At 51.0% G+C, this 19,882-nt stretch overlaps 9 protein-coding genes across 9 annotated transcripts; 3 read left to right on the top strand and 6 right to left on the bottom strand.

Moving 5' to 3' along the window:
• Window positions 1-29: 29 nt before the first annotated feature.
• Window positions 30-2,090, bottom strand: An03g05250 (uncharacterized protein; the record flags this gene model as incomplete). The annotated part of the gene is made up of 8 exons (XM_059747124.1): window positions 30-77; window positions 196-319; window positions 381-481; window positions 547-666; window positions 728-989; window positions 1,042-1,400; window positions 1,453-1,550; window positions 1,604-2,090. 8 exons carry the CDS (start codon window positions 2,088-2,090, stop codon window positions 30-32), a joined length of 1,599 nt encoding a protein of 532 aa, XP_059605887.1.
• Window positions 2,091-2,508: 418 nt separating this feature from the next.
• Window positions 2,509-3,786, top strand: An03g05240 (uncharacterized protein; the record flags this gene model as incomplete). Its single annotated transcript, XM_001390368.1, has 1 exon — window positions 2,509-3,786. One exon carries the CDS (start codon window positions 2,509-2,511, stop codon window positions 3,784-3,786), a length of 1,278 nt encoding a protein of 425 aa, XP_001390405.1.
• Window positions 3,787-4,272: 486 nt separating this feature from the next.
• Window positions 4,273-4,603, bottom strand: An03g05230 (uncharacterized protein; the record flags this gene model as incomplete). The annotated part of the gene is made up of 2 exons (XM_059747123.1): window positions 4,273-4,490; window positions 4,540-4,603. 2 exons carry the CDS (start codon window positions 4,601-4,603, stop codon window positions 4,273-4,275), a joined length of 282 nt encoding a protein of 93 aa, XP_059605886.1.
• Window positions 4,604-5,461: 858 nt separating this feature from the next.
• On the top strand, window positions 5,462-6,592 carry An03g05220 (uncharacterized protein; the record flags this gene model as incomplete). The annotated part of the gene is made up of 3 exons (XM_059747122.1): window positions 5,462-5,747; window positions 5,807-6,025; window positions 6,153-6,592. The coding sequence occupies 3 exons, from the start codon at window positions 5,462-5,464 to the stop codon at window positions 6,590-6,592; spliced, it is 945 nt and encodes a 314-aa protein (XP_059605885.1).
• A 103-nt stretch (window positions 6,593-6,695) lies between these two features.
• On the bottom strand, window positions 6,696-8,184 carry An03g05210 (uncharacterized protein; the record flags this gene model as incomplete). Its single annotated transcript, XM_001390365.1, has 2 exons — window positions 6,696-7,861; window positions 7,929-8,184. 2 exons carry the CDS (start codon window positions 8,182-8,184, stop codon window positions 6,696-6,698), a joined length of 1,422 nt encoding a protein of 473 aa, XP_001390402.1.
• Window positions 8,185-8,874: 690 nt separating this feature from the next.
• Window positions 8,875-10,683, bottom strand: An03g05200 (uncharacterized protein; the record flags this gene model as incomplete). Its single annotated transcript, XM_001390364.3, has 3 exons — window positions 8,875-9,750; window positions 9,809-10,353; window positions 10,404-10,683. 3 exons carry the CDS (start codon window positions 10,681-10,683, stop codon window positions 8,875-8,877), a joined length of 1,701 nt encoding a protein of 566 aa, XP_001390401.1.
• A 496-nt stretch (window positions 10,684-11,179) lies between these two features.
• On the bottom strand, window positions 11,180-12,337 carry An03g05190 (uncharacterized protein; the record flags this gene model as incomplete). Its single annotated transcript, XM_059747121.1, has 2 exons — window positions 11,180-12,130; window positions 12,212-12,337. 2 exons carry the CDS (start codon window positions 12,335-12,337, stop codon window positions 11,180-11,182), a joined length of 1,077 nt encoding a protein of 358 aa, XP_059605884.1.
• A 1,002-nt stretch (window positions 12,338-13,339) lies between these two features.
• An03g05180 (uncharacterized protein) lies at window positions 13,340-15,087 on the bottom strand (the record flags this gene model as incomplete). The annotated part of the gene is made up of 8 exons (XM_059747120.1): window positions 13,340-13,425; window positions 13,567-13,667; window positions 13,769-13,841; window positions 13,923-14,001; window positions 14,091-14,158; window positions 14,275-14,511; window positions 14,726-14,814; window positions 14,927-15,087. 8 exons carry the CDS (start codon window positions 15,085-15,087, stop codon window positions 13,340-13,342), a joined length of 894 nt encoding a protein of 297 aa, XP_059605883.1.
• Window positions 15,088-15,270: 183 nt separating this feature from the next.
• An03g05170 (uncharacterized protein) lies at window positions 15,271-18,219 on the top strand (the record flags this gene model as incomplete). The annotated part of the gene is made up of 1 exon (XM_001390361.3): window positions 15,271-18,219. The coding sequence occupies one exon, from the start codon at window positions 15,271-15,273 to the stop codon at window positions 18,217-18,219; it is 2,949 nt and encodes a 982-aa protein (XP_001390398.3).
• Window positions 18,220-19,882: the final 1,663 nt, after the last annotated feature.

Raw genomic sequence — 19,882 nt, 5'->3', positions numbered from 1 at the left:
ATAAAAGATTACTATAATCAACAAACCATTCAAAAGAATACCCGCGAACATAACATACCACCACCCAGAACCTTATCCTATGTATCAATAAACAAAAATAAAATCCTCATTCTTCAAATCCGTCATATCCGAGAACCCCTTATCGTTATCCCCCAGCACATTCACATTCACATTCACATCCTCCACCTCAAGTACCTTCCCCTGCTCCACAGCCTTCTTCCTAAGCATGGACTCATCGACAATCTGAGCCGACTTGCCCAGTTCCGTCCTCCGTCGTGCATGCTTCCGATTCAGATAGATGAGATATAAATTAGCGAGTCTGTGCGGGTCAGCGAACTCCTTTCATCCTCTGCCATGCAATCAGGAAGGATGGAACGTACATAGCAAAGACCGCGACCAACACGAACAGGATAAGATTGGATATAAGGCCCGGTCGATATAGCGGTGCTTGGGAGGTGGAGTAGAGTTGGGGGCCAATGACCTAGTCGTATTAGATAAGGCCATGAATTTATATACTTAACCAGGGAGGGGGGCAAAGAAGCCTACATTGCCAGCACACATCCCAATCAGCACCACGGCTGAAGTGCACTTCCTCTTGGTATCCCCGGCAGTGTTTTGCGCTTCCCAGGCGTAGACGAGGGGCGTTATGGCCGCAAGACAGGAGACCTGTGCATATATATCATCAATATGATCCGTCTAGCCTGCGAGAGAAATAGAGGAAACATACCAAGTAATATCCAAACAAAAGAACACCCTTCTGCTCTCTTGGCACAACGATCATCAATAACGTCCCAATGGCAGAAATCCCCGCAAACAAGGCAATCACGAGCCCCTTCCGCTGGAACCGCGTGGCCAGCCACCCTCCGCCTAGGATGGCGATGACCTGAATAGCGCCGAAGGGGATGTTGAAGAGGATCGTTTCGAACGATCCGTAGCCGAAGGACTTGATGATGAGGTTGCCGAATGTGCTGATACCGCCGCTGGGGATACTGTATTCGAAGTTAGATACTGCTGTGAGCTATTGGGGGGGTATGTACGCACGAGATAGTCACGATGAGAAAAAACCACAGCCACGTCTTCACGTCGTATGCCGTCTCCCAGACGTGATCCCATCGCCATTCGCGCGAGATGATGCCCATCTGATTGGCTCGGAGACGTTCCACAGCGATCACTTTCTCGCGTTCAGAGAGGAACTTGGCTTCCATGGGGGAGTCGGGCATGAAGATTAGGACTAGGATTGAGTAGGCGACGGTGAGGAGACCGCAGAACATGAAGATTATCTGTGTTTCGAGGGTTATTATGTGAATATTATGGATGGGTGGGGAGAGGATACTCGCCTGGTAGGAGTAGAGGTTGTCGCTGTAGATGTGGCCGAGTCCGTACGTGAATAGACTTCCGACCTATTGGAATAGTTAGGATCGTCTTTGCATAAGATGATAGTAGGGCTAATACTATAAAGGTGACCCCGTTCATCGCGTTCCATATTGCCGTCCGAAGGGTCTGCTCGCCTCGACGCCACCACATTTGCGTGACGGCCACACATGAGGGTGCTATTTTCGTTAGTCACCATATTGCGGTATACCAGATACAGGCTAGGATATACCTATTATAGCCTCAAATGTCCCCAAGGTTAGTCGTAGCCCTAGTAGGCTGGCAAAGTCCGTGCACGCTGCCATGATGGCCAGCGAACTTCCCCATAGCAGCACCGCGGTTCCGATGACTTTCCCTGTTGGGGCCTTTACAAGTAGCAAGGCAGCAAGTGGTTGCACCACTAGTTGGGCAAGATACAGAATAGATCCAAGCCATGAGTACTGCTGGCCGTGCAGATGTGCATCCTCGACGAGGCCAAAAATGGACACGTACGACAGCGTTGATTTGTCCAGTTGTTGGAAGAAGTATGCTCCTAGCAGAAGAGGCAGTATACGGAGATCGATGCGTCTAAGAACGCGCTTTTCTTCTTCTGGGCTGAATGTCCGTTCTTCCTCTTTGACGGTGGCTAGGAAGTCCGCTGCCTTCTCTCTCCCTGTGCCATGGGCCAGGGTGTCCACGGCCGTGATGGCATCGTGGGATTCTTCTGCCCGGGTCGCCATCGCGAATACCAGCTTGCAGATAGGAGAATAGATACTCGGTGACTCTACGTGATTTATATCCTTTCGGCCAAGATAACCCGGTTAAAGTCACTGCACTTCCGTCAATTATAACTTGATCAGATAACTGCCGAGGCTATCTCACCATCAATCTCGTCGGCTGATCTGACATCGTTACCCCAGATTCTCCAACCCCAGTCTCCCCGCATTCTGGCCTGTTTCCGGTTGATGGAAAAACTCTGGCAGTTAAGCTGCGTGGGGGGCGAAGTGGGATGTCCGTGCGAGATACCAGATCTGCGCTTCGGGTGAGTGTGTCCCGACAGCATATAAACCCAATTAGCTGTCTCAGCTATGGTCATTCCTCCCCCATGAATATGAACACTCACTTTACGAGCCATCGTTACTCACAACCAGCGGCACCATGAAGAAATACGCCCTCATCGGCACGGGCGGCCGTGCCATGTTCTTCTACACGGCCATCGTGCGCGATTTCTCCAGCACCGCCGAACTCGTCGCTTTCTGCGATACCAACTCCACTCGTTTGGCATACGCCAACTCGCAGATCCAATCGCTGGGTCACGCTGCGATTCCAACCTACAATGCGAGCGATTTCGATCGAATGATCGAGGAGACTCGTCCGGATGAGGTGATCGTCACCACCATCGACCGCACCCACCACCAGTACATCGTCCGTGCCTTGGAGCTGGGCTGTAATGTCATCACGGAGAAGCCGATGACCATCGATGCGCCGCGTTGTCGACAGATCTTCGACGCCGTGGATCGGACCCAGGGCAAGGTCCGCGTGACATTCAACTACCGCTACGCCCCGCATAACACGCGCATCGCGGAACTGCTGGCGAGCGGAGCGATTGGCGAGCTCAATGCCGTGCATTTCGAGTGGGTGCTCAACACCTCCCATGGAGCAGACTACTTTCGCCGCTGGCACCGCGACAAGAGAAACACTGGAGGCCTGTTAGTGCATAAATCAACGCACCATTTCGACCTGGTGAATTTCTGGCTCCGGACTCGGCCCGAGTCAGTTGTTGCGATGGGGGATCTACGCTTCTATGGGAAGGAGAATGCAGAGCGACGGGGCGAAAGGAGGTTCTACTCGCGCTCTCGTGGAAGTGAATTGGCTCGGGATGATCCGTTTTCACTGGATCTTGAGGGCAATGAGAAGTTGAAGGGTCTGTACGCGGACGCAGAGTGGGAAGATGGGTATTACCGTGATCAGAGCGTGTTCGGCGATGGCATCAGCATTGAGGACACGATGGGGGTGATGGTCCGGTATGAGTCCGGAGCTGTGATGACCTATAGTCTCACGGCGTATGCGCCTTGGGAGGGATTCCGGGTGAACTTCACTGGGAGTAAAGGTCGGCTGGAGGTGGAGGTCGTGGAACAATCGTATGTTAATTCGGGTGGTGAGCAGGCATTGGAGGGCGCTCTTGAACGACAGACTATTCTTCTAAGGCCTTTGTTTGAGAAACCAGTGGAGATTGAAGTGCCTACGGGTCAGGGAGGTCATGGGGGTGGGGATCCCCAGCTGCTGAAAGATCTGTTTGGCACTCCGGATGCAGATCCTCTGGGCAGAGCTGCGACGCATGTTGATGGGGCTTGGTCTATTGCTACTGGGATTGCGGCTAATGAATCTATGAGAAAGGGGGAGGTGGTGCGGGTGAGGGATTTGATGCCGTTGTGATTTGCTTGTTTTGCTTGCTTCGATGAGCTAGAATAGAATGCATAATGGAACCATATGGACACATAGGGACGTAAAGATACTTATTTGCAGACTGCATGAACCTGGAGCTAGAATAGAATGCATAATGGAGCCATATGGACACATAGGGACGTAAAGAATCTTGTTCATAGACGGTATGAGCCTGTAACTATCGCGTGACTATCTAGCTAAGAGTCCAAGCTCGATGAATGTATGACTTCTAGGCTCTTATCACATCAAATGCGCTACAGAAAGTAAGCCACGCTTGCGAGATGCTCTATGAAATATTAGTTTAACACATTGGAAACCTAGGGTAGAGGCATTCTTGGAGCAACGTATCACAGTTACTGCGAGAGGTGTCATTAAGCTACACAAAAAGCTATGAAGCCATTTATTTCCAGGATATTCGGATTTCATTTCACCCCCTTGTACGAGGTAACAGCGTATTGCGCAGAGGTGAGTGCAGACTTAGTAATTGTAGAGATCACCATCAAGCTCAGCATCATCACGCTTGTAATTATACAAGTCTCCATCAAGTTGAGCTTTGCTGCGCCTGTAGTTGTAAAGATCACCATCAAGCTCGGCGTTGTTGCGCTTTCTATAGTTGTAGAGATCTCCGTCAAGCTCACTAGTACCCCGTTTGTAGTTGTACAAGTCACCGTCTAACATGCTGGTAGATCCCACCGCTGCGAGCGTCAGTACAGCCTTTTAAATCAAACAAGATGAGCCACTTACCAGGCAAAGCCGCAGCCATACCGATAGTGAGGCACAAGGACAGTAAGATCTTTGGGGTATGCATCGTGGCTGACTTGGAATATTCTTTTTCCTAGAGAGATAAGTGGAAGAATAATGTTATTTTGCTCTTAGCAGCAAGTGAGCTGACGTGGTAGCATGTAATGGACCCCGAATCCACGGGAATTTCACAGCCTTTATATCGACAAATATGGCCTGCTTTTCGCACATCATGTCAGACAAATACTGCACCAAACTCGGCCATCTGAGCGTAGAATGTGGCGAGTAACCGAGCGTCGTCATCGCTTCCTTAAAGATGTACTCGCAGCTAAGTATAGGACACAAAAGCATGATTGCTTTACGGTTGAACCCTGGCCGACTGTGTCGAGGCAATAGCTCGCCCAGCTGTGATCCCAACTTTCCTGGAACTGAGTGCAAATATGTGATCCTGCGCTGCTTGACATCGATAGTTCAACGGTGATTCATCATTGAAACACATGGTGAAGCTTCACCCCATGACCACTGATATGCCGTGAGTCCTAATCATCCAGGAAATATCTGCACATCATCTAAGCAAATGGCGCAGAATGCGGGGTAGCCGGCCAAACATGAAGCTCCAGATGTTCCGGATTGTGTTCCCTGAGACTCGCTGCAGTGATTTGAGTAGTACAGGTTCCTCCGCTCGCTCCATACTTGCATATTGATCCTGCGGGGAAATCCATGCGTCATGGATATGTTTCACAGTTATCCTGTCTGGGGAAGTGAGCAATTGTAGACCCTCCATCAGCAATCTGATATGAAAAATTTTACTCCATTTTCTGAAAGATCATTCATTGTCTTTCACCTTCTGTTTTTCCTACTAGGACCGCAGAAACTATCCGCCTCTGTATCCGTGAATAAAATGTCACTCGCAAGGCTCAGCACAATGTACATGGCTCTGAAAAGAGACAGGAACGACAGCTCCTCCTCCTCCGAGAGGCTACCTCTATCAGACAGCCCAGAAGACTATCACGATGAGTCCTTCGACAAAGACCACTTCGACGATGGCCCCCGCTACGGGGACTACCCACACAGGCCTCACTTTCAATGGAGCAGCCTATGCTTCCATCTCATTCTTGCTTCTATCTACGGTGCTGCATTCCTAACAGCATCATACCGATCGACGAGTAGCATCAAAAATCACGACAGCAAACCGAAGCATCTTATAGCGTGTAAGTATATACCATCAAGGCTTATCCTACTCGTAATATCACTGACTGAAGCACCTTAGCCCCGTTATGGGAAGCAGTAAAAATAGAGCGAAAAACAATCAACGCCTCGATTGAGAGCGAAAATCCATTCAAGGGTGCTCCATCTGAGGAATTGGACCATGCCTGGCACCAGCTATTCATTAATTCTAACGTCCGAGTTACTGCTGAAGATCTGGCGAGAATTAATCGCACGTCTGTCCCAATCAATGATGAGAAGGGAGGCTATTACGCCATTCCAGGTATGTTCCCCCAGCATTGCTCAAATTACTACTCTGACAGAATAAGATGTATATCACCAGCTCCATTGCCTGGTAAAAGACCCTGCCATTTCTTTCCATGCATAGACTAGCTAATAAGAATCACCAGAAATTCCTCCGCCAAGTAGTCTACCACAGCTACTATCACATCGGGAAGCCAAGCACTCCTCTTCACATCGGTTTGTTCCTATCCACATCTTAAAAGATGCTCAATGTGCAATAACTAACGGCACTAAAGAGCATTGCATCGATAACCTCCGCCAAAATATCATGTGCAAGGCCGACATCGCTCTCCTAACCTTCACATGGGATCCCACTGACCGTGCCCCGAAACCCAACTTTGTCGTCGAGCACGAGTGCGCCAACTGGGACAAAGTGGATAAATGGGCCGAGGAGCATCGATTCGATATCTTCGATGAGACTGCCCTGATTCATCCCACCCTGGGGCCTTCGTTCCCGGAGGAAGAGTACAAGGCCACGGGGAGGATTCCGGGACATCCGGATTTTCATCCGAATGAATATCATGGGGGTCATAGTAAGGGGACATGATGTGGGGATTACGTTACAGTATTTTATAGCGAGTATCTGCACTGTTTATGGCTCGTAAATTAAACATTTTATCTCGTCTATATACATAAACTATTGGGAGTGTTCAAGCAGGCATAACCCCCTGCGGATGATGGAATGTATTCTTCGGATCCAGCTCCTCCTTCAACTCCTGTAACCGGGGCAAGTTCGTTCGCCAATACTTCTGCTGCGCATCCTCCATCCTCGGGTCCGGACAGCCCAGATACGCATGTCCCACGCTCTCCGGCACTGCGCGCGCAAGCACATCATACAGCCCATCGGTGAACTCGTACGTCGTGTCGGAAATCGGACCAAGGGGATTGACCATGAAGAGCTGGACCCAGAAGAGCACGTCTCTGTGAGCATATGCGGTAGCATCTTCAGCGACGTCGTTGATAGCTCCGCCCTCCAGACTAAGTGTGACGAACCACGCTGGCGTGCCGGCGGTGTGGTTGGCAATGTATTCGAAGAACTCGTCAATTCCGGCAGATGGAATCAACGTGTCTTGCCTGAAGCCGAGGGATTTGGCATAGAACCAGGTTGGGGTATTGCCGACCAACTTGAGGATGGTATCTTCCAGCGCATGTCCGACCATACCGAGCCAGTCGGTCAGAACTAGGATGTTGCCTGGGTTCTTCGGTGCGAAGTGGTCTTCTAGTCCTAAGGCGTCATATTGCTCCTTGGACCCGAAGAATAGTCCCTCGAGGATGATATCGCCGTCGAAAATGACCATGTTGTTGTAGAATTGACGGGTCAGGTTCTTCGCCGAGATGAAAGACTGCCAGTCTTTGACGAATTGCGCCTTTTCGGCAGTGCTGCCTAGGTTGAAGGTATACGAGTACTGGACGGCGAGACCCGGTGCCGGCTCAGTACGCACTTTGAACTCGGTCACGATGCCAAAGTTGGCTGCGGCACCTTTGACAGCGAAGAAGACGTCCTGGTTCTGGGTGTTCGAGGCCCGGACAATGCTCGAGTTGGCCAGCACCACTTCGACTTCTTCGACGTGGTCCAGGGCAAGACCCCATTGACGTGCTGTAGGGCCGAGTCCTCCGATGGTGAAGTGTCCGCCTGTTTTGATGGTTGGGCAGACGCCGTGCGCCATTGCTCGTTTCCCGTTGTTGTAGAGTTCGATATCGACATCGTTCAGGGTCGTTCCCGGTCCGATGACTGCTTCGTATGTCTCATCGTCCATGGAGAATTGGGTAAAGTGTTTCATATCGACCACTACTGCACCGTCTGCTCCGCCGAGGCCTGTATCAAGTACGTTTGCGTTAGTCGAGGATGGCCTTCGGGGATTGTTTCGAATGAGGTATGCTACCATAGTTCCCAAAGCTGTGGCCTCCACTGCGTGCCTGCACTTTGTAGTCATAGTCCGAGGCGCACTTAACTACACCAGCGATTTGTGCTGCTGTCTCCGGGTACGTGATTGCGGCCGGAGTAACCGGGAGATTGAGGTTGTATTCGTGGACATCTGCAGTCCAAAGAAGCTCATTCGGGAAAACCGCAAGGGCTGAATTGCCTCCCAGGGCAGATATCAGACAATCACGCCCTGCGATACTGGTTGTGTTGCCCATCTTGGGAGAAACTGGACTTGATCAGGGAGATCAACCGACGAACAGTTGGAACGCAGGAAATCAGGCTGCCATGCTCCTTTTGTTGTGCCGGGAGGTACCGGCTGAAGTGGGGAGACGGATCCATGCCTTGCCAGATGAGAAGAACTATCGATCGATGAATACGAATTTCCTTGGTTTTGGTCCGATGTCGAGTCAAAACAGCGATAGCGGCCCTCCACTGCATGTTCGTCGCGTGTCGATCCATGCCTCAAACTAACGCAACTTGGATTCGGGTCCCCACCAGATCCCCGCCAGACCAGATTTTGTCTGGTTCTACCCCTGAATGTTTATCCTCTTCTTTCAGCTGAAGCCAATAGAGTGAATGAGGCTTGACAGGGAAACCATGGCTTGGGAGCGTTTAAACTTTGCTTCTCATATCTTCGCACAGTTTGGCTCTGGCGAGTTATGTTGTGTCTTTTACAGCCAGTTGGTTCCTTTGGGTTGCGATTGAACAGAAAATTTCCAACACTACATAAAATCACCGGCAGTAGATAGCCTGATCATAAAATGGCATTTCATGGCTCGTAAGGTGTCTGCATCGAAAGATATGGCGTTTAGATTGTAGCTTCCCCCTTTGGGCGGCACAGCTAGCCATGATCGGTAATTGCACTGAACAATGTACTTCAATGCACAATCGCAGGTACTTCAGATCTACATCTGAAACCGCAAAGCTGGTCCCATCCGCTTCAGCCTCCGGCTCACCGGGTTCGGAGCATTCGTGGTTGTGTTGTACGTCGCCAGAGAATCCAACACCTCCCACTGAATCGTGCTGTTGCCCTCCCGGTAGTAACTCTTGGGCGTGCCCACCGTCTGTAAACTCGACGAGATGGGAATCTTTCCCGTCGCCACATCCTTGCCGCCAATGACGCGCTCAAACATCTCCAGCGCAAGCAAGGGTTGATAGAAGGGAACCTCATGTCCACTCTCATACACTCGCACAAAGGCAAATTGCCCCGCCTGGCGCACCTGGCCGTGTGTCACTCCATCCGAGGTGACAATGTTGGTGTAACCCGCACTACTGAAGTTGGCGGCCTTGACCTGCAACGACACGGCTTCCCCACCCAGCCAGTTGCAGTTATAGTCGGCATCCCCGGCGTACATGACCACCGTGACACCCTGTTTGAGCAGCTTGCCCACATCCTGGATGGTGTTCATGAGTCGCCCGTCGTCACCGGTGGACGAAAAGGCGAGTCCAACAGCGTTGTTGCTCTCCGTGTAATTGATGTATGCGCCGATGGCGGCCTGCACGGACGCTTTGTTCAGGTAGTCAACGTAGAACTCGTAAGGGAACGGGTCCGGAGTGAGTTCACGAAAGTCATACTCATCCCGACCGGAGTAAATGTCGTAGACGTTTTCGACCTCGTTGGCGCAAAAATCGTCGGCAGTGCTGCAGATCTCGTCGATGCCTCGGGCGGCGCAGTCGTAGAGCTGGTCGAGGCAGTTTCCGGGGCCATAGAGGTTGTTGTACATCAGCGAGCTGATGGACTTGTTGAATGGCAGGTAGTCGTATGTGTTGCCCGGATATACCTGTAGATAGATTAGTGTCCAGGCTGTAAGGATAAGGATCAGAAACCAGGTAGTGTACCGTAAAGTTGTAGTAGGCCTGGTATTGAATAATCGGGTCATACCAGCCATTGCCGATCATCACACTGCCCAGTTGGATCTTCTTGGCTCCCGGCTGGAGATGGGCGTTCTGCTCCTCGATGTACTCGTTGAAGACGGGCCCGTAGTGGCCGCCATAACTCTCCGTGGTGAAGTGGAAGGTTTCGCGCGAGTACTGAGGAAATGCGCCCATAAAACCCTGTAGGGCGCGGTAGAAGTTGGGGGCGGCGTTGTCGGTGGAATTAGCCGTAAGGCTCACGTTGGGGTAGGAGTAAGTGCCACAGAACATATCCGCTGCATAGTCGGGGCAGGCGGGGGAGGGCAGAGCAATAACATTGTCTGTGGAAGAATCCACATAGCCGGGAACCGGAATGCTGTAGGAGAAGCCGGTCTGCACGGGCTGGTCGATGTAGAGCATGTTGCTGGCGTTGTTCCAGGAGTAGGGGTTGTTGTAGACGGAGCCATTGGCGTCAATGCCGCATGGGCCGTGCTCTTGGAACAAGCCGATCATGGAGGAGGAACCAGGACCTACGAACGGTTAGCAATTGGAAGGAAATAATGACCGGGGTCAGACATGCCTCCATTGATCCAGACGGTCAAGGGAGCCTCGGTGGGATCTTGGTTGCGCGCCTCGAAGAACCAGAAGAAGATGTGCTCATGCTCAGCGACATCGACGTAACCGGAGAAGCTCTTGACACTGGGATCAGTCTCACAAATGCCGGTGGGGACCTGTTTGTAGCGGACGGGGATGTCGAGATATCCCTTGGTGGGAATGAGATCCGTGGGCGGAGCCACAAACTGGGCCCGGGAGACGGGCAGCGCGGCCACCAAGGCAGCAACCCAGAGAGAGTAGTACATCGGGGACAACAAGAGACCAGATGGGGACAGAAAGCTCTCGGAGTGAAGAAATTCAAAGCATGCTCCCAACCCTTTTTATCAAGAGTCTCTGCTATCTTCTTATCGTCAAAGAGAGAAGAGTGGAGTAACAGTGCTTAGGTGACTGGGAAGATAAGTACCAAGTTACGCAGACGCGTGACCTGCCGATCGCTGGCAGAGCCGACGGAGTCCGATTCACCGTTAGCAAGACAACCCCATTCTATGATATTCGATATTACTCTTATGACTCCACATTTACTCCTCCTTGGAACTTATGAAGTATGCTAACAGACAGATCTTCTTCACACCATCTGATCCACATATCCATCCTTGCAATCCGCGGTTCCGGGTCAGAAGCAATTGTTCCATGCCTTGAACATTTCCGTGCTGAAATCAATCAATTCGTTGACAAGATACATGTTCTGTTCTGCTATACCTTATAACAGTCATGGCTTCACTGTCCAATATCCGCCATCTCTCATCCTTGTGGCCCCTCAATCAGCACCTTAATTGAGCCGCTACTCGGATCTGACGCCGTCTGAAACGCCTTGAGAGCGTCTTCAAAGGCATAGACATGAGTGATCATCTGGTCTAGATCGATGGCTCCGCTGGACATCACCCGGATGGCGCGGGGCCACATGTTGACATAGCGCTGCTGGAACTGCAGATCGATCTCGCGCTCGCTCAGTCGCATGAATGGAAACTGAAGCTTATCCTTGCCCACGCCAACCACAAACACTTTGCCCCCAAACTTGACACTCTGAATAGCACCGGCGATCGAACTTTCGACTCCCGTGCATTCCAGGGCAACCACGGGCTCGCAATCCTCCCCACCCATCAACTGCACCACCCGAGCTGCAAATTCCTTGTCGGTCTCCTCCGGCCGAACCTGCAGTGTTCGAGCAGCAGGCACGAACTGTCGCGCAAATTGCAACCGCGCCGGGTTAACATCGCTGATCACAGTGGGATACGCCCCAGCAGCGCGGCAGCATTGCAGCACCACCAACCCAATCGGTCCCGCGCCACAAATCAAAACCGGATCTCCAATTCTGACCCCAGATCGAGTAACTGCGGTGAGTGCGACACTTAGTGGCTCCAACAAGGCGCCTTTCTGATATGATAGATCGCCGATTGTGTGGCACCAGATGGCTGGATGGTTCACGTAGGTCCGCAGGAGACCATGCGATGGTGGACTTGAGCGGAATTGCAGATTCTTGCACCCATTGTAGCGTCCGGTAAGACACGGTTCGCATGCCTTGCATACAATGTGAGGTTCGATCGCGACGCGATCTCCCACTGCGAGTGTCGTGACAGAAGGGTGGACCTTGACGACGAGGCCTGCAGACTCATGCCCCAAGATATGCGCATCGTTTACCACCCACGGACCGATTCCACCATGTTTCCAGAAATGCACGTCCGAACTTAATCGCTATGATTAGCTCTCATCATGGATGGATGGAATTTGTGCGACAACGGTTTACCCGCAAATCCCACTGCACTTGATTGCTACTGTGACCTCTCCCTCTGCTAAGCTTGATCCATCGATTATCTGATCGAGGGTAGGTTCTGCCTCCTTGATGAAAAGATTATGTTCCGGGTCAGTATAGACGCCTCGGTTAGGAAGTTGCAACTTCATATTATCCGTGGAGATGGTTTTTGTCCAAAAATACGTCTTTGAAACTTGGATCAAGTTATCTGGGTTGGAAGGAGACTATAGAGTCATCTTGAGAATATTCAGGCCATGCCCAAGAGTCAAGGGCGACATATCTCCCTCGGCGTATTGGGAAATATATGCGGGGTTGGGAAGAGCGGGGCCGCGCAACCCCGCTGCCATGCAGGATTCATTGACTTTGAAGCTGCAGTTCACAAGATTAACTCTGTCGGGCAATGTGTAGCGATACAATCTTGGTCTGACTCCCTTCGTGACAAGGGGAAGACACTCACTGGTCAACGTAGTGAGGCTATCAAAAAACCCCAAACATCATCTATGCGGAGTGAAAGCTCTATAGAGATACTGTTATGATCTATGAACTCGTATCAAATTTTACCAGACTAGTGGACTTTTAGGCTTCCAGGTTGACCCATCCTCCACTGATGGGTGTGGGGAAAGTTGAGAGATAACGGGAACCGCGAAGACCGATCGTCATTTTTCATCGTTGAATATGATCAACTCACTCTCTGTTGGCACTTTTCCAACAGTCAATATTATTTTCCTCGGCCAAAATGCAAAAATTGCAAGAAGGGATTCACCTGGATTGCCGAAAAAACAAAGTTTTCAGTATGATATGTAGTAACCTACCTCGACAGACTTTCCGTTATAGTTACTCGGCTGAACATGTAGTTAAGGACCAACCACGAGTCCGTGGTCAAAGAATTACAGACTCCATTTGCTAGAGTGCATGATCCTGCTAAAGGATAAGTCATGGTGGAGCGACTAGAGAGACTGATGGAAATGTTCTCTGATATGATGGGCAGGGCGGGCGCAGTGGAATCCCGTCATCTTTCAGCACCGCTTCGAGTGTCAGATAGACACCGGGCTACCTCGAATTGAATAACCTCAGCCTTTAGGATCGTATTGCGCAGCTCGATGGTTGCAGTCAGGAGGAAAGGTCGATGCTTAGCGCGCATACAACTTCCCTCAATGGCATCTCGCCGGAAAAGGTTTCCTTTGCCTAAGTGCTTTACGCCCATGCATTATGCAACTCTGCCCATGCCCTGATTCTCCTGTGACACCAATCACTCAGACAAGTGTTGAATTCCCTGAATTCCCTATTAGTGTCACCCTAAAGGATGGAACTTAGTTTGTGTCCAAATACGTCATCTAAAAAATGCCCATCAATGTAATTTCATCCATCGCAATCATACCCTCCTCGCTTTGCTTGGTCATTCTGGAAATAGTCCGGACTGCTGAGAGGCGGATATCTGTCTGGTGGAAACTCTTCGACGCACGGGCATAGAGAATGAATCTGCATACTGTGACGCCTGGCGCGGGTTTATCTCAGGAGCCTTCGAGGACGCCTATTGAGACGTTTTGCGACAGAACTAGAAGATTTTAATTAGTATGTACACAATAACAATAGTAAAAGCAGCATCGAAGGTCGTCTTCAAGCCTCCAGTGCATAGCACTTTGCACATGTTTCCTGTGAATCTCCTTTCAGGTAAAGGGAGGCCCACCAGTGCTGCGCATCAGGATATATAGTCGACTAGCAGACAAGCAGTACCGTCTCTAGCCGAGTATCTGGAGAGCCACATCTCCCAGTCAAACGATGAAAGGCTAATAAGTAAGCTCAATTCTTTTATCTGGAGAAGATTCTAGGAAATAAAGCAGAGGTATAGTAGCTGTATGCACCTCTTGCATCCAGCTAGCTGCATCGCTAGACCGTCCTTACCGTACCCAAGACATTGGAGAGTGAGTAAGTGGGACCCCGAGGCATGTTATTTTTAGTTTTGCCGCAGCCTCATTGGCTGATTAAGTAGGCGGAAGGTACGGATACACCATCTAACCATACATACAATACGTGCTACCCCCGCTACTATAGCACTTTTCACCACGTGATGGTAATATAGAAACACCTTCCTTACTCACTCCCGTACATCTGGCGCCACTCGATGAAGTGACTGAAAGAGTCTGGCTCGGTTTGCCGGAAGCGCCGTCTCCCGCGATCATACGACGCCCACCACCGAGTCTTGGCCGAGGATCACCGCCCGCCTTTGCCTTCAGGCAGCGCAATTGGGGATGGAGTTCATTCAGTCGTCCACGCCTTTCGCTTTTCCTTTCTCGGTCGCTTGTGATTTGGACGGGCTGCCCACCTACTATCCCTCGGACCCCTCTGCTACATCATCCCTCTTGTCATCCAGCTCATCTTTGAATCATTTGCCGCCGTGGGACAGCACTGGGGGGATGGTCTTTGCAAGTACATGCGCCCCTCTCTCATTTTAGCCTCTGTTTAGCATTAGCAAGAAGTCAAAATCTGCTCCGCCGGGACGGAGAGCCGCTCATCCAGTCAGTGGCCGCGCCCTCAACCGCCCAACGGTTCGATAAGATCTAAAACGTACCTTGCCTGCCCTGCCACGGTCGTCTCCGGAGCCACGACAACCCTGTCAGCGTCAAACCTTCTCTCTTACCTTACTCTACCTGCATCGCCTGGACAGATCATCAACCAGGCTGAAGTATCTCAACCAACCCAGCAACATCATCCATCTATCCACAATCACCCTCAATTACTGCCCGCCTGCTTGTCCCTGAGCCGGACTCCACTGTTCATCATCTAGTCTCGTTAGCGCGTCTGGTTGAGGTGGGTGATAACCTCGCCGGTGACTTGAACCCGCAACTAGCCGCATCGCTCCTGACCTTTCCCCCTCAGGTATGCCTGCCTCTCTCTCCATAGACCAACCAGCCTCCTGACGACCACTTTGCTCAATGAATAATATCTTGTTCATATCCGTCTCCTTGTCACTAACCAACTAAACGTTAGCCGGGAATTCACCTCCGTGCGACTCGCCGCAGGGCACTGACGTTATCAATTGCGGTCCCGGCCTTGGCCGCTGGACGAAATGGCACTGCCCACCATGGGGAGCGACTTTCAGCTATTCTCTCCCCTCCAGTCGTCGGATAGAAGAGACTCACAGGCCGAGTCTACGACCTTCGCTCAGTCTACAACGGAAGATTCCAGTCAGGATTGGACGCAGTGGATGAGATGGGATGACAAGGGCTTTGCGGATGGGGCAAAAGACGTCTCTCACTCCCCCTTCGATACTACCTTCACCTCGCCCAATGCGTCAATTGGCAACACAGATCTCTTTCAAAAGTCCGACTTCTCACCCGACATCAACCTGGATTGTACCAATATTCCCTTTGATTCCTTGCTCGATCAAAATTACAGTGGCGTGTGCCAATCGAAGATCGGATCCATTGGTACCGATCTCCAGTCGGCACTCTCCGCTACGTCCGGCTCTCCGGTATCCTCGGAAGGAACTGCTCGCAAACGCAAGTCGGGCAGTGATGATGATGGCTCAACCGTCAGTGGAGTCATGCCGACCGGTAAGAAGATGCCGGCCAAAAAGCGAGCACACAACGTCATCGAGAAGAGGTATCGAGCCAACCTTAATGAGAAGATTGCCGAGCTGAGGGACAGTGTGCCCAGTCTCCGAGCGTCAAAAAATGCGTCGGGTAATCTCCTGGATGATGACGATGGAGAAGGGGTCACTCCCGCCAACAAGTTGAACAAGGCCTCTATTCTCTCAAAAGCCACAGAGTATATTCGTCACCTTGAGATCCGTAATAAGCGACTTGAGGATGAGAACATGGCATTGAAGAACCGACTTCGTCAAGCGGAAAAGGCCGTTGACCAGTCACTGACCTCCGCAGCGTCCGTTTCCTCACCCAGCAACTACACCGTTTCCACAGAATCTGGCGCAAGCTCATCCCCCAGTGTGTTCTCACATGTGGAGGATAGTCCTAGCGACCACTCGCCGACGTCTTTGTATCCTCCCGAAGGTCTGCTGAAGGTGCCCGATGCCTTCAAACGCATGCGAGAGGAATCCACCGCTAAAGATAACGCGTTCTCTCAATCATACATCCAATACCCCAGCAGCAATAACAGTGTCTCATCCCCATGCGGTGGTCGTACCAGGCGATCATATTACCCCAACAAGTACATGCTTGGTGCCCTTGCTGGCTTAATGATCGTCGAGGGTATGGGCAGCGAAAAGAACACGGAATCAACCGCCAAGGGGCTGCTGGCAATGCCATTCAACCTGTTCGGAAACTTGCAAACCAGCCTCCAAAGTCCCACAGCAGCATACTGGTTTGCAATGGCACGAAACTTTTGGTATTCGTGGCATGCACGAGCCATCTCGCATTTTCTTATTCTCGCTACCCTTGTCGTCGGTAGTGCATTCGTGGTCTTCGTTTATTTGTTCAACGCTACCCCCGGCGAACAGTCCTCTTCATTGAAGACTTCGTCACCATCGGATACATCGTCAAATTTCCGGCGCCAGGCCTGGCTGACGAGCATACAGCGAGTCGGTGTTCCACGTCACCGCTTTTTCCACGAGTGGTACGTAGTGACCTCGCGCTGCTTCGAGTATGTCCTGCGGTGTCTCCTGGGCTGGAAACTGTACTCTTCTCTTACAGGAGTTACCGAGGAGGACGAGAAGGGGCGAGTCAAGACCTGGGATATTGCAATCGACGCACAATTGGCTGGTGGTGATGCCGAAATTAGTAAGAGTCGTCTAGTCCTGACTATCTTTGCGGCAGGCACCCTGCCTCGGAGTCCTATGAGGATGATGCTCAAAGCCCTCCACTGCCGCATTCTGCTCTGGAGAGTTGGGGACCGCGGCTCTTGGAGCTTCGACTTGTCGAATGATGTCGCTCGTTCACTGGCAAGGTATCAATGGGACCTCGCCCGGAAAATGCACAAGGCTATGCCGAAAGACCATCCTGATGCCCTGCCTAGTCATCTGGCTGCGTTGTTACAACTGGACTGCGACGAGGTCATGATTGACAGCATCGTGCAAAGAGCGGCAAACCTCACTTGGAATCGTCCCACTCAAGAAGGTACCGATGATGATCAAGCTCTCCTGGATGTGGTGGAAGAGGACCCTGCCATTCAATCTTCCCTGGATGCCCTTGCGGCTTGGTGGTCTAGCCATCTTTTGCAACGGGCGCTGCTGAGATATTTCGAAGCTAGCTCTGGTGGGCCTGACGCAAAGAAGAGTCGCGATCTATTCAAGGCTAAGATTAAATTGGCCCTGGACGTCGCTCCCCAGCCTTCAGCCGCTCATACTCGAGCTTTGGTGATGAAGGCAGTATTCTTCGAGCAAGACCGCGCTGCGAATATCGGATCCGTCCTTGCGGCATTGCCGAAAGACAAAGGGAAGAGCAAACAAAACCAAGCATCCAACTTCCTTGACTCGTCTCTTCCCGTGTCTGTGCGGGAAGAGATCGCGATATCAGTTCGCTGTGCAATGATTGCGGCCATTTTTACCGCTAGGACTACAGGCGACACCTCTCTACCGGCGTCCTTTACCATCCAAAGAGCTGTTACGTGGTTCAATCAGTTGCCGCTTGACCCGGTGGATCTGACGCTTCTTGGGTTTGCGTCTGTGTACCATTTGCTCCATGTCTTAGCTTCTGACACCGACTATCTGTCGTCTTCCGAGTCCTCATCGCCATCTTCGCCTGTATCGCGCAGCTCCACCCCGTCGTCTTCGGTTTCCTCTGACGAAGAGGGGAATGACAAGCCACGCCTGTCGCAGAAGCCCGAGATTTTGCCGCAATCCATTCCGAATTTGGGTCGTGTAGCATCCGAACTCATGTACTGGGCGCGGAATGCATACAATCCTGCTTTCTACGGTTTCACTTCTCAACTTGTCAAGGTCATCGAAACCGAATGCACCTCGCTATGCCATAGTGCCGGGGTCGACGTGGCCGACTACTCTTGTATCCAGGAGGAGAAGATCAAGTCGAAACAATTAAAAGACAAAAAGAAGAAAAAGTACCCGAGAAGGTCGTGAGAACGCATAGATTAGATGGCTCAAAACAGAGAAGAGAAAACAAAGACAGGTTTTTCAACTTTTGGTACTTCCGGTCTCGATGACAGCGACTGACTGCAGCCTGGAGCCCAGCAGTTCCATAATCTTACGACAAATTTCCCCACCCGGATACAGACTTTCTGAGATATCACGGTTACGTTCCCTTTAATGACATGACTAAGTTGGAATCGTCTTACTAAGTGTACTTTTCTTTTTCTTTTTTTCTTTTCTTTTTTTCTTTTTTTTATTATTTTACAATACTTCATAGGCGTTTTATTGTGTGTGTGACTGGGCCGCACAATCACTGATGTGCAGCCTATCCTCGTTTCTTGTTGCTTTGGTCAAAGGCGTGCCTGGTTTGTGACACTGGTCTGTTCAATTATCCTCCCTCAGCTTCCGGAATGGAACGAAAATAGATGTTTGAGACTTTTGTCGCCATCTGTCTGTAATTTCTAATATGTCTTGCATTAATTGTATTCAATGTGACCCAGGGGGCTGGATTCTCTACTTCCGCGCATGTTTTGATTTTCCAGTCATCTTATATGTATGCATGCGTATTCCGTGACTGAAGATGGTGCCTGTCTCAGTTGTGTCACGGTTCCCCTAGGGGATGTCTCATGTTCGTCGGATTTCTCCTGGGCCATGTCTCAGGCCTGTTACTCACCCCTGGCAATGTCTCAGGCTCGACCAGGATCATTTTTGCTTTCGGCTAGAACTCTCGACGAACGAATGCTAGGCAATGGAATAGACTTTGGCAGTCCCCCGACCACGCGGGGTGCACCATTTGGTCCCGTGCCTGATCCAGCCTTGTAAGAACATTAAACTTGCGGGCATTAAGCCGGCAAACTTTCAGTCAAGGTTCAGACAGGGCAGTCTGTCAATCTGCCAGATATGCATTTCACGGCTGCACTGCGCCACGTCTTCCCTTTCTCACGTCGCATATTGCCCAAGAGCCAGATATTGTATGTATCTTTTTCACGGGCAGGTGACAATTGACCTGGCTAGAACACCAAGATCTCATGGCATGGTGGAAATTATGGTGGCATTGGAATGGTCGATAGGGGCCTCGACAAGCCTCAGTGATGACCTAATCAGGTACTTTCGGCGCCAGCCCTGAGTGAGTGAGACAGTCCCAAGATTGCGTTGTTGCAACCGGCCCAGCTCGAGCTTCAATGCCCGACGGTTATCGGTCGGAATGCAACCATTATCTCGGGTTCTCCAGGCATTCAAGCGATCATAGATTCCCGCCTCTCCCCTTGTCAATCATGCTCTCCACGGGGAACCAGCCAGTCCATGACGTCAATTTTCTGGACTGCCCTATATCGGGAAGTTGGAATTGCAGATGTCTCTGTCAAGCATGGCCAAACTTTTCAGCATGCAGTTGTGTTTTGGATGCATTCGATAACAGATTATCTATTGGTCGCGCAAGCAAGAGTGTTCCTGGATGCCCTACTCGGCGCACCAGCTGAGCTGCTCAACTCAACTCATTTTGGGCCGGGATCCAACACCACCCACGCCCTGATCTTACATCATCACCAAGTCATGTATTTGTAAACCAGTTAGACGGACGGGCGAATGCAACAATATTGTTCTCCACCGGATCTCGAACGAAGACTACTATTCGTGTCTGGTGGACGCTGCAGCT

The sequence above is a fragment of the Aspergillus niger genome (genome assembly GCF_000002855.4).
Source record: "Aspergillus niger supercontig An03".
Classification (NCBI taxonomy): domain Eukaryota; kingdom Fungi; phylum Ascomycota; class Eurotiomycetes; order Eurotiales; family Aspergillaceae; genus Aspergillus; species Aspergillus niger.
This window is presented reverse-complemented; position numbering and strand designations above follow the sequence as displayed.